Source organism: Plectropomus leopardus, chromosome 18 (genome assembly GCF_008729295.1).
Source record: "Plectropomus leopardus isolate mb chromosome 18, YSFRI_Pleo_2.0, whole genome shotgun sequence".
NCBI classification, from domain to species: Eukaryota; Metazoa; Chordata; class Actinopteri; order Perciformes; family Serranidae; genus Plectropomus; species Plectropomus leopardus.
The window spans coordinates 14238460-14250670 of record NC_056480.1 but is presented as its reverse complement, the minus strand read 5'-3'; the positions used below and the strand labels follow the sequence as shown (position 1 = coordinate 14250670).

Genomic DNA, 12211 nt, shown 5'->3' with positions numbered 1-12211 from the left:
CAACAAGGAAGAGACAAACAATACAAATAAATAAACTGCAATCACTTTGAAGTCGTCAAACACCCTCTTCATTCCTGTACCTTGTGAAAATGATTCATTTATGCCGCTTTTTAAATTGGTTTATGTTTGGACATTATTTAAGCTCCTCATTCATACATACATTTTAACATTTCTATGTGTGTTTGTTTTAGAGCGTAGGCTATGCCCCTGAGGTACTGTTGTCTTTGAGGCAATCTCATTCAGCCCTGATTGAAAAAAGCGAGCGGCCAACCTGGGAGAATGAGCCTGTAGTGAGACGGGACTATTAAAGCTGAATAGATCCAGTAATCCAGGCACTTAGTTTGACGATCAATTAGCGGCCTAGTTAGAAGCAGGCAGAGTATTTTGTTAGCACAGGGAGGAGTGTTCTTACCTGTGCACACATGCATACACACACACATGCATACACACACGTGTAAACCCACTGACAAAGTGCTTTCCTAATACTTTATATAAATGAGAAATTAATTGGCTCACAGCCTTGTTTACCTCCCTATTTAAACTTAATTTACATTAAACAAAAGAGGACTTAAATGGTCTTGTTATTAAGTATATCTCTCTCTCTATCTCTCTCTCCCAGATGGACATTCAGCAGGTGATGCTGTATTGTGATCCGTCCCTCGCCATGCAGGAGGCGTGCTGTGAGATACCTGGGGCACGGGTGAGACAGGCAACCTTTACTTTCTGATACACAATGATGAACATCAACATTAAACTTGTGTGGGGCAAGGACTATTCATAAATGCTCTACAGTGGGTTCTCTCCTGCTTCTCCCTATTTAATACAAATAATAGGAAATCCATACCAGTGCTACACAGTGTGAGGAAATTATGTTTTGTGTTGTTGAATTTCGTTGTAACAATATTACTTGTGATAAATGAATAGACATTAAATCATACTCGGTTTTATGCTGCTTTCATTAACTTGCTAAAATACAACAAGTTGCTTGTTATCATACTAAGAATACTGCAGTCTTTTGCGGCGTGTTTATCAGTCAAAGTAACATCGTAATGACCATACAAAAAAGCGATATATTGTGCAGCCCTAATTTAGAATTCAAAGGATAACTTCACCTTTTTGGGAAATATTACTTGCTTTCTGGTATAGATTTAGATATGGAGATGAATACTATTGTTTCTAGTTTTCATGCCAACGCGCTGAAGACAGCTGTGGCTGAAGGCATTATGTTTTCAGTTTGTCCATCTGTATGTCCATCTGTACATCAATGCCATTCTTCTGAATGCAGTATCTCAAGAATGCCTTTGGGAAATTTCTTCAAACTTGCCAGAGACATTCACTTCGACTCAAGGATAAACTGATTAGATTTTGGTGATCAAAGGTCATGTTCATTCTGTGCCTGTTTTATTCTCTTGAACCAATATCTCAAGGAAGCCATGAAGGAATTTCTTCAAATTTAGCACAAATGTCTTTTTGGAGAAGAATAAATTGATTAGATTTTGGTGGTCAACAAAACATTTCTCATAAATGTCTGATAGAATAAAATGATGAAGTGAGGACATTTTATATCCAAAAGGTCATAGGTCAACTTCATTGTGACATCATATTCTGCAAAAACACTTTTCTTGACATTACCTAACACCATAACACAAGAACAGAATAATTGGTCTGATGCTAAATTGGTGATACTAATCTTGAAAGTGTTCTGATTATTTAGATCTGCTGTGCTGCAGAGTTGAAGATGTGTGTGATACAGTTTGTGCTAAGCTAACTGCTTGATAGCAAGGGGCTTGAACCCCTTATGCAAGCTGAAAGGGGACCCATTTTAACCAGTTGAGCCCCTTGCAACCCAAAATTTTTGGTCTAAGCCCAGTCTTCATATGGGGCTAGAGTGGGACATTAGTGTGGAGCAACGTCATCAGGGGAAACAGCTTTGCTGTAGCTTTAAGACTGTCTTTAGAGGTTTCAGACTCACAGAAATCTTAGCCCCAGTCAACAGGCGCCAGCCGCAGGAAATTTCTTTCCAGGAAGCTTCTTTTCTCAGTGAAACATAATCCAGACCTAATCTAGTTATTTGCTGGAAGGTTACTGTGCAACAGCTGCAAGAAAAGCTGAGTTTGCACTATCAGAATTAACCATAAACAGTCTCCACATTTGCTCTGGAGGCTTATAACTGTTAATCAGCAACACTTTATCTTTTTAATGCATTATGCTCAATTATTTACTTCCTACTTATTTCAGATGTTCAGAAAGAAGAAAAAAACAACAACACTGCTGGCTGTATAACAATCTTTCAGCATCTTGATTTAGGCTACCACAAAAATGAAAAAAGCCTGTCTTATGTTAGTTTACACAGAATTCTTCAGAGGCTTCATGTAACATAGGGCAGTGTGTATACAAATTGACTGGGCTTGGAGTAAATCTATTGTGCACAATTATGTCACATCAACTGTGGTTTACCAATATTGTTTGTACTCCGAAAGTGTGACTAAAAACCTAATTGAAAGTATCACTTGCTCTCTCTTGCAGCCTCAGATATACAATTTTTCACTCTATTTCCTTTTCTTTCTCATTTCTCTTTCTTTCTCTTCTCTTGATGTGTATTTTTACGCAGTTACTGTTTGCAGGCTTCAGAGAAATAAAAAAGAGATTCACTGGACCTAAATAAAACAGCATGTTTCTGTTAGACAGACGAAAACAGAGCAAGTGATTGTTCAGGTATGGGAAGAATTGCAAACAGCTAGTTCTTGGGGTTTATTTTTAAGCGGAAGGTATTTTTGTGCTCAGCCAACTTTTTGTCAGAATTCTCCAGGGTGTCTATGCTTGTGTGTGCATGAGATGATGTCTTTTTCATTACCAAATGAATATTTGAGAAGGATACAAATAGGGTGAGAAGTTGCCACAGAACTTTGAAACTGTAGAGTCCTCTTGAGGAAGGACTGAATGCTGTAGAATTGTTGATTAGAGGGTTTGAAAAAGGAAACCTCTTCTCCTTTGCTCAAGGCATGTGTGCTTCAGGGCTCCCTGCAAGCTACGTTTGAAAATGAGAAGTGGAGGAGCATGTATGCGCATATGTAGACACCAGCCTGCATGCTCACACACCCTTGAAGGCTGCATCTTCTTGAAACACAAAGGAAAGAGATGGAACTGCTTGTTGTCAATTGCTCTGACATTGTGGTCTGAAAGTGGCAGTGACCTCATGTGGGATCCTAGTGGCTTGAAGCTCTTACTGAGTATCTCAGTGCTGGCTTGATGTATCCGGAACCTGCTTCCCGACCTCAGCAGCGAGAAATGGCTGTTATTTAGCTGTTTGGGATTTTTAGCGATTCTCCTGGCCTTATTTTTGCACTGCCTGGTGTAAACATCATTTAGGCATGGTAGAGCAGTGCCTATAGTATGTTCAGCCAACAAAACACTCTTTGCAGGGCTTTGCAGTGCTGTTCTGTGCTGTTTCTCTTCAAGGGAGTGACATTGTTTGTTAGGATGATCTCCATGGTGCAGGAGTAGAAATTTCTCAGTATTTTAGAGGACACCTGGAGTTTCAGTATGTAGTGTCTATGTCAAGCCCTCAGTGTTGAGGACACCAAGGTACTGGAAGCTGTTTACCCTCTCCACCCAGAACCCGTTGGTACTAAGGGAAGTGTAGTTCCTTCCCTGCATGTTCCAAATCACCAGTATTAGCTCTTTTGTTTTGCTAATGTTTAGAAGTAGATTTTTTCTGACCCCAGTGGCTCAGGTCTTCTGTAGTCAGGCTCACCACAGCTATGTCATCAGCAAACTTGATGATGTTGGATTGAAAAGTTTCTACACAGTTGTGAGTGTTCAGGGAGTACAGCAGGGGGCTCAAAACGCAGCCCTGGGGTGTTCCGATGTTAAATATGAGGGGGGCAAGTGGTGTGCTCACCTACCTTTACTACCTGTGGTCTCCTTGTTAAAAAGTCAATGACCCAAATGCACAATTTCACTGTGTTCTTGACTGTCTTGTTCTGTTAAACAAACCATGAATTAGATGCCACAATTCTGAATTACATACATATGTATGTTGTTTTTTTTATTATTTTCTAAATTATTTAAAATAAAATGGTTTCATCTGCCTCACTTGTATTTTGTGTTTATTGCTAATTAGCAAATGTTGCTGCTGATATGCCAAACTAAGATGATGAACGCCTGCTAAACATCTGCACTGGCACCGTTACTGTGAACATTTTCTCATACAGTTTTTAACCTAAATGCACCTTAAGTTTAGCCTTGCACAGCTACTAGCATGGCTATAGACTCTTATTTTAGATCAAGTCATGACCTGACTCCCTTTGACTTGACTGATTGTTTTTATTATTCCTACAAGAGGAGACTTACCCCTGAAAGATTTTTTCTTGCAGCATTATAAATATTAGAAAACAGGACAACTATAGTAAGAGAAAAGACTAAATCAGGACATATTTAACTTCTGTGCTTGCATTGCTGCAGTGTTCTTTTACCCTGTCTTAAATTATGTCTATTGTATGTTTGCAGTGTCCACCAGATGTTCCCAAGAGCCGCCGTGCTGCTGAGAATGACCTCTTGGATAACACTTTTAACCAGGTAAATAAACAAATGTACACAAAGAAAGACATTTTTATGATGGTCACACAGAAAATACTAAAAGTAAACACACACTTGCACCATATAAACGGTTGATGGGCTGCATTTATGTAGCGCTTTTCTAGTCATAGCAACCTCTCAAAGCCGATTACAACACAGGCAACATTTACACACTGGTGGCTGACCTCCGAGCCACAGTATGGATGGTGGCTAGTGCCAGACACTGGAAATTCACTTCTTATGCTTTAATTATTGTAAAATCAATGACAAGCACTTAAATCCAGCAACAAGGTCCGGGAAAAGGGGTTTTGAATCTTCCACAAACACTGTCACTTCCATCTTAAATTATCACAACACATGGCTCCCATCAGGCACAGACATAACACACACAGACCCAAACAAGGATTTGGCCTGAAATAGCTTTGTTCTTGAGACAGTTTGAGTTAGATGCTCCTGCTGGCAGGCAAACACTGGCCTGTAGGACTTTCACCAAATGGCTTAGATGTTCTCCCTTGAAGCTCTGCATTGAAAAACATGTTTTCTACTCTGCTGCACACTTAAGCACTGAGTTTTATGTGACTTCAGTTCAGTTAAATCTGCTCGTAGCAATCTTTCAAAGTGTCTGCGGGCAACATCGAATGTGTGACAAATGGAGCCTTACGCAACACATGGGAGCAGTTTTTCCATGAATTTCCATGGTGTTTTTTATGGCTGCTTCAATGCTGCGTGATACATGAAGTTCGTCCAGTATAACGTAAAGGCAATTTATTTTTGTTTCCACAGCCGCTTGTTTCATCATTCATATTAATGGGATCTATATCCAATTATCTATTCATTAGGGCCTGGTGTTTGTCTTGTGGAGAGCTGGTGTTAACTTAGAGCTCTGGCAGACTTCAGGACACAGTAATCAATCCCATGGATGGGTTCAGCCAGACACAGTTAGAATAACTCAGGCATGCTATCTCTCTCTTTGTTTCTTTCTCTCTCTCACCTGTAATTCTTTCTCTCCTCCTCGGCTATCAGTTGTTATAGACTGTTTTCATATAAGAGATATGTTTAGCTTTATATAGTACAATATTCCATGCCTTTTATTGTTCCAACAACCTTCCTCCTTACTGCACTACAGATGTGTAACTGCTATGAATGCAGCCCAGACACATTTCTGTCCTCATTTCACATTTTTTAATCTATGCGGTCTCCTTTCTCTTTTGCCCTATTTCACATTGGGCACATACATGCACAGACTAGCTTGAGAAGTTTCTATTTTTAAGCTTTGTGCACAGTAAATGAGCAATGAAATCCAAGATTCCAGTATGCAGGCCAGATGTTGCTGAGCCATAGCACTGCTGCCATTAAACTAAGCCTCACTGAGTGTATTGAACTCAGCATATGTGGAATGTCACGTGTTTTGTGTGTGGAAACAGTACTGTAAACTATTGCAAGTGAGCGCAGGGTAACCTGGGGTCAACATGTTGGAATACGATTTTAAACATGAAAATCTGTTTTGGGGGATTACTATAGCATATGCGGCAAAATAAAATGTATAAACCCTTTTGTGGCTTCAAAAAGAGCTGCGTAAAGTCTGTCAAACTGCCTGAGGCAGTTTGACAGTTACTTGAGTCAGCGTCAATTGGGTCTGAAGACTACAACTATGAAAATGACTTGAAAAAGTACTTGATTTGGACATAAGTATTTACACACACACACACACACACACACACACACTGACAGGGGTATCCGTTAACGTCACATAGCTATTGCTGTTATGTTACTTAACAGAACTTAACAGATTAACCTCTTTGTGTGGTTAGGGGTTTGATGCTACATTAGCTGCTACTAGCACAACACACCAGAATCTCCAACCAAATTGTTAATGGTCAAGTTTCATTGTGAGTAATGTAGGTGGCAGGTTTTGACATTGAAGACAAATGTGTGGAATAAAAAATATATTTGCTTCTTCTACACTGATTTTGACTGTTTGAAGTGTTCATAGTAAATCCAACAATTTTATAGTAGTGCAATGCTAAGACCTCTTTAAACACAATAGCTTAGGAAATACTTCTGAAATGTTTGCTCTCTTGTAAAAAAGTTAAATTTGAAGATCAATACCATTGTGATGTCTGTAGCCTACAGTAAGTATAAAGCCACAACTAGCAGTCACTTGCCTTAGCCCAGCATAAAGACTGGATACAGGCAAACAGCTAGCCTTGGGGTCAAGTTAGCTAAATAAAATACTGTATATCAGCTAAGCGTATTTCCCAAATTGTCAAAGTACTGCTTTTAAGGCTGGAAAACCCTTTTATTCCACACTATCAGAATATGACACATGTGTGTGTGTACCATTACTTGTGTCTGTGTTTGGGTCACAGCAGTGACTGCTTTCCTGAGGTATGACAAATCTCACCCACACTTTTTTTCATCATCCAGCAGTGTAAACCCCCCTTTCTTTTTTTCTTGCTTTCAACCAGCTTAAAGGTCATCTGGTCCCTGGAGGACCCAAAGGCTTCTTTATGTCTTTTTTGCTCAGGTCTCGGTGTGTTTCTACTTGACTTTCTATGTTGAAGTTTAAAACCAGCTGTAAAATGTCTTCTCTGGTCCCCCCTTTGCTGAAACTCCTCCTTATTTTTCTCATTCTAACTTGCCATCTTGAACAAATTGTTTCCGTTCAGCTTCCCAATCCTTCTTCTGTGTTTCTTGTCGTTGACTTTTTTTTGTGTCTGATTTGTAACTCTGTGCACAGCAGGGTCCATCTCTTTATTTGCCTATGGGCTAATGGGGTACAGTACTTCTCTTTGTCTCCCTGCTCACCCGCTTTCATCTCTTTTTACACTCAGAATAAAGAATAACTGTTAATGACCTGTGTGTGGAACCAAGATGGCCCTCATTCCTCTTTTCTTTGTTGTGTATCTGATGCAATGAATTGTAATGGAAACAAGGTTTAAAGGGATGCACTGCACATGCTACAGGAAAACAACAGATGTCATATCATGTTGATATTGTGGAGACTGTCAAATGTAATAGCTGCCATTCCCAGGAACATCTTCAAGGGATTCAGTTACTGTGAACTGTAGCAGAACTGCCAGTGACTGGGAATACAAACTATGCTTCAAGGTTTGAGAAGAATTTTCGAAACTGTGCATTCATTTCTTGATATATTTGAGGAATAATTGCACCAATTTGGATGTTATCAGCCCATAAAATGGCAGTTATGTGTTTTTTTAACTTCATAAAAATGAGTTTGAAGTTGCATGCCACACCAGCAGATAAGGCCATTATTAGCACATTACTTGGCCATTATTAGTGATTTTTAGCCTCACAGATAAGGGTTAGAAGGGTCCTGCCACACCTGCTATTTGGTTCAAAGGCCATTGTCAGCCCATTAAATAGTTGTTTGCATATGAAATGTGGTATGGTAGCAGTTTTGTCAGAAACAGTCTTACAAAAACTACATGGTTAGGTTTGGTTGAACATATCATATAACACATAATATATAATATACATATAACTATCTCTGGTTAAAGTGGGTCAACATTTACTTTTAATTTCACATGGGACACAAATCCCTTTCTCCTCGGTGAAAGTCCTGGGATTTTGACCCAACCACAATATCTCCATCCCGCCATTTATGCTCCCACACCAGACTTTCTTTTTTGCTCCTGTCACAATTATTCGGCTCATGAGAAGTTGCCACCTAATGATAAATGCAAATGACAATGTCATGGCCTAATAATAGCCTTTTTAACCTATAGTCGCTATCTTTGATGCTTATAATCACTGATAGCAGCCATTTAATGGAATAAAAATAGACGAACTGGGTGAGAATTGGGACTGAAATAAGAAGTAGACTACAACTACTGCCAAAATTGAGGATACCAGACTACAGTGCCCCTCAAAGCAATTGATTCAGCATGTCTGGATATGATTTTAGCCAGATTTGGCCATCAAACTGTCAACATTATCGTCTAAACATAGACAGAAACCAATTTTGGACCAACATGAAGCCAGCGACAGTAGTAATATTGAGGTCATGTGATGTGAAATGAAAAAAGCCTGATGATTTCTTTCTTTTATTTTTTTTTCTCTTTTCTTTCCCTCTACCAACAGGAGATTTTTGCATCAAAGGATCTGGCAGAGAAAGTAAGCCTCACACACACACAAACACACCCACACTTGATTTTACAGTATTGAATTGCTAATGAGACTTGTGGGACGGCACAAAGGCTCAGACCAAGATGGTTATGTCAAAGCAAGCCTCAAGCCACAGTCCAAACACATGCATGTTCAGTTGAATTTTAGACTCTAAAAGTCCAGTGTGATATTAAGAGAATAAAAAATACACCTCCATTTTGTGTAAATCCAAAAATGAAGAAAGTATAGCGGCTGTATGTGTGTACACTTATGTTGTGTGTGTTGCACCGGGGGTTAGAAAAATATTCTATTTCCCACTCCCTCATGCACACCCAGCTTGCTGACTGACCAAGGACTGATTTACACCTCATTATGCGGAGAGTCTCAGTCGGGAGTTGCTGCTGCCTATTAATTTTGTCATTCACCTACAATGGGCATGTTCTGTTCACAAATAGAATACAAAACTCTAGACGCTTCATTATGTTGCTCCTGTGTGTGCTTACTAATGCAGCTGGCCGCCCCCCCTGACTTCCTCAATGTAGGTTACTACCTGGGTTGAAGCACAGCTTGCCCTGCCACTGGGGGGCAAACACTTGCAAGAAACAAAAGTGACTTTTACTCCAGTTCTGTGAATTTGCTTTGGTCAAGTTACACAGGTGGCTGTTTTTTCAGGGTAAAAATAGGCATAGCTCCCTTAGGAATCCTGTGATAATATAACATGATATTATGCGCTGCAACACAATACAAAAAAATATGCCATGCAGGCGAATGTATTAATGTGATTATGATAATAAATGGTCTGAATATGGGATAAATTTGTCTTTTGCTGCACAATCCTAAAGCTTAGTCAGAAACCAATTTCCATCACAGTGTTCATGTCATGCTGCTTCAGCTATTCCTCCATAGTTTGTTCCTACTATAACACTGGCTTCTTGGTTGTTTGAGTCAAAAGGCTCAGCAAGAATCTATTAACACAAAGGGCTATACCAGAAATAAAATCCCAGCATCTACTTCTTGTCTTTGCCATGAGATCATGCACCAGAGTAGTTAAAATTTTATAAAGTGCACGAGTGAGCACATGATCCTTAAATATAATCTCTTTTACATATTTTGAAAATTAGAGCAAATGCAAGTTCTACTGTATGTTTATACTGGTATTAGATTTTTATTAGTGTGCCCTTGTTCTGTCAAGTCTTGGCAGCTAGAAAGGCATTGCCAAAAAATGAGCCCATTGGGATGTTTAATACCAAAAAAACAAGGCTCACTGACAGAATGTTGGTGCCAAAAATGCAGCCTGTCTTTTGAGATGTTTAATCTAATAAATGAGCATAGATGTTGGCATGCATAATGTATAATGAGAGCCTGCGTACTGGGATTTTGGATGTCAAAAACCAAGTCTATTTATTTGGGTGTTTAATTCTTAAAGGGACAGTTTACTTGACAGTCAAAAATTTATATTTTTCCTCTTATCTGTAGTGCTATATACCAGTCATAGTTGTTTTGGTGTGAGTTGCTGAGTGTTGGAGATATCGGCCTTAGAGATTACTGTCTTTTCTCCAATATAATGAAATTAGATTGCACTCAGCTTATAGAGTTCAAAGCGCAAAAGAAATACATTTTAAAAACTCAGCAGCTATGTCTCTTTCCAGAAGTCATGACCCAGCTACTCAAAATAATCCACAGGCCCTGTTGCGAGCAGTTTCATGTCACAACTACTTTCTTTTTACTGAACTACACCCACCAAACGTATCACCATGCAGATAGAAGCATGCATGTACTGAAGAACAATAGGCTTGTGTTCAGGACAGTTTTAGATGTATACATTAATGGTGTCCTCCTCAGCTGAGCATTAACTTAAGCTAGCTCAGTGGTGCCAGGAGAGCTAGCAGTAGATGCACACTTTCCCTTACTATTTTATTTAAACTGAAATACACCCGCCAACCGTATTTTTCCGTGCCAAATAATGTGTGCATCTACTGCTAGCTCACCTAGCACCTGAACTTACTAACGTTACATATTCATCAAAGAGGACAGCAATCATTTTTATATCTTGCGCTGCCATGAGCAGAAGACTCTTGTCCATGACTAGATACATGCTTCCTTCTGTGGATTATCTTAAGTAGCCGTTGCATGACTTCTGGTAAGAGACATTATTTTTAAGTTTTTCAAACATTCTTCTTTGCGCTTTAAGTCCCACAAGCCGAGTGCCATCTAGTGTCATTATTTTCGAGAGAGGGTAGACATATTTACGACCCATATGTCGATATCTCCAAAGTTCTGCAGCTCACACCAAAACAATCTAGACTGATAAACAGCAATACAGGTAAGAGGGAAAATATGAATTTTTGATTTTGGGGTGAACTGTCCCTTTAAATATGACACTACTAACTGCTAACAAATCTGTGCCAAATCGAAATGTTGTACCAGGTTGTCACTTATATTAATTACATAAAAGTGTTGCTTGTGGTGACAAATGCACATAAAGTTAACACTGATGAAGTTTCCCAAAACTCTACAGAGCACTGTAGAGCGTTAGCTGGTGAGCATAATGAAACATTTAGCAGTTAAATTGGGATTTTTATTTGGATGTTTCATTATCTAGAGTCTATGAATTGTACTGCCAACATCAATATACATAAAGACAACCCATTTATTATTGCCATGAGTTAAAGCACAATGGGATAGTCGGGGAAAGGAAACAGCCACACAAGAGGAGAGGTTGAATCTCCTGGAGGACAAAGATCCACATCCAAAACATCTGGAATTAGGCATCAACAGCGAGGGGAGGGAGAGAGAAGCCTGACTGAAAAGGGGCAAGGAGGAGAAAATAGAGAGAGGGAGGCATACAGTGTGGACGGTCATTTGCTTGTAAGATAACAAACAAGAGAAACTGAGGTTTTTGGTAAACCACTGCATCACTGTATAAATATAAAAAACACACCTATGGACATATCTACCTTATATTCAGTGAGCATGGTGTTAATGATTTTCAGCGATTCGCGGTCCAATCTCTTAATTAAACAAGATTAGTAAAGACAAAAAAATTGGCTAAATTGCAGGGATATTTCAGTGTCATTTCACAATGCCACAGAGAAATTTTGCTGCAGTTTTACAGTGATCTAAATTTTCCATTTCAAAGCTGAATGTAGAGAGTAAACAAAGGCAAGGCTGCTGAGGTTTTAAGTGGAACTATATGAGGATTTGACTAAGCCTACGGCCAGACAAGAGCTCGGAAAGAGTGACTCGTCACTGCATCTGGCCGAGCCAGCCATTGATAGATTTGTAGCTTGTAGGAGGGAGGGTGGAGGGGAGAGGAGAAGAGGGAGAGTTACATATTGTCTTTGTGCTTGTTACCGCCTTCTTTCGTCGTCTCAGCAAGCTCGCAGTCACTGCTTCAATATATGCAAACTTCCTGGTGTGTGAAAGCATGACTCCCAGAAACACCGGGTGGGGGATTCGGCTTTAATTACTTGCTTCCGCTAAAAATGCTTCAGTTATTTATAAT

The 12211-nt window shown here is 39.4% G+C and overlaps 1 protein-coding gene across 5 annotated transcripts in view; it reads left to right on the top strand.

Moving 5' to 3' along the window:
* col16a1 (collagen, type XVI, alpha 1) overlaps positions 1-12211 on the top strand; it is an 84362-nt gene that overhangs the window by 32298 nt on the left and 39853 nt on the right. For all 5 annotated transcript variants that reach the window (XM_042506500.1, XM_042506501.1, XM_042506502.1 and 2 more), the window contains 3 exons: positions 620-700; positions 4510-4578; positions 8683-8715. In XM_042506500.1, the coding sequence (XP_042362434.1) occupies positions 620-700; positions 4510-4578; positions 8683-8715 (183 nt within the window). The remainder of the gene's footprint in view (positions 1-619; positions 701-4509; positions 4579-8682; positions 8716-12211) is intronic.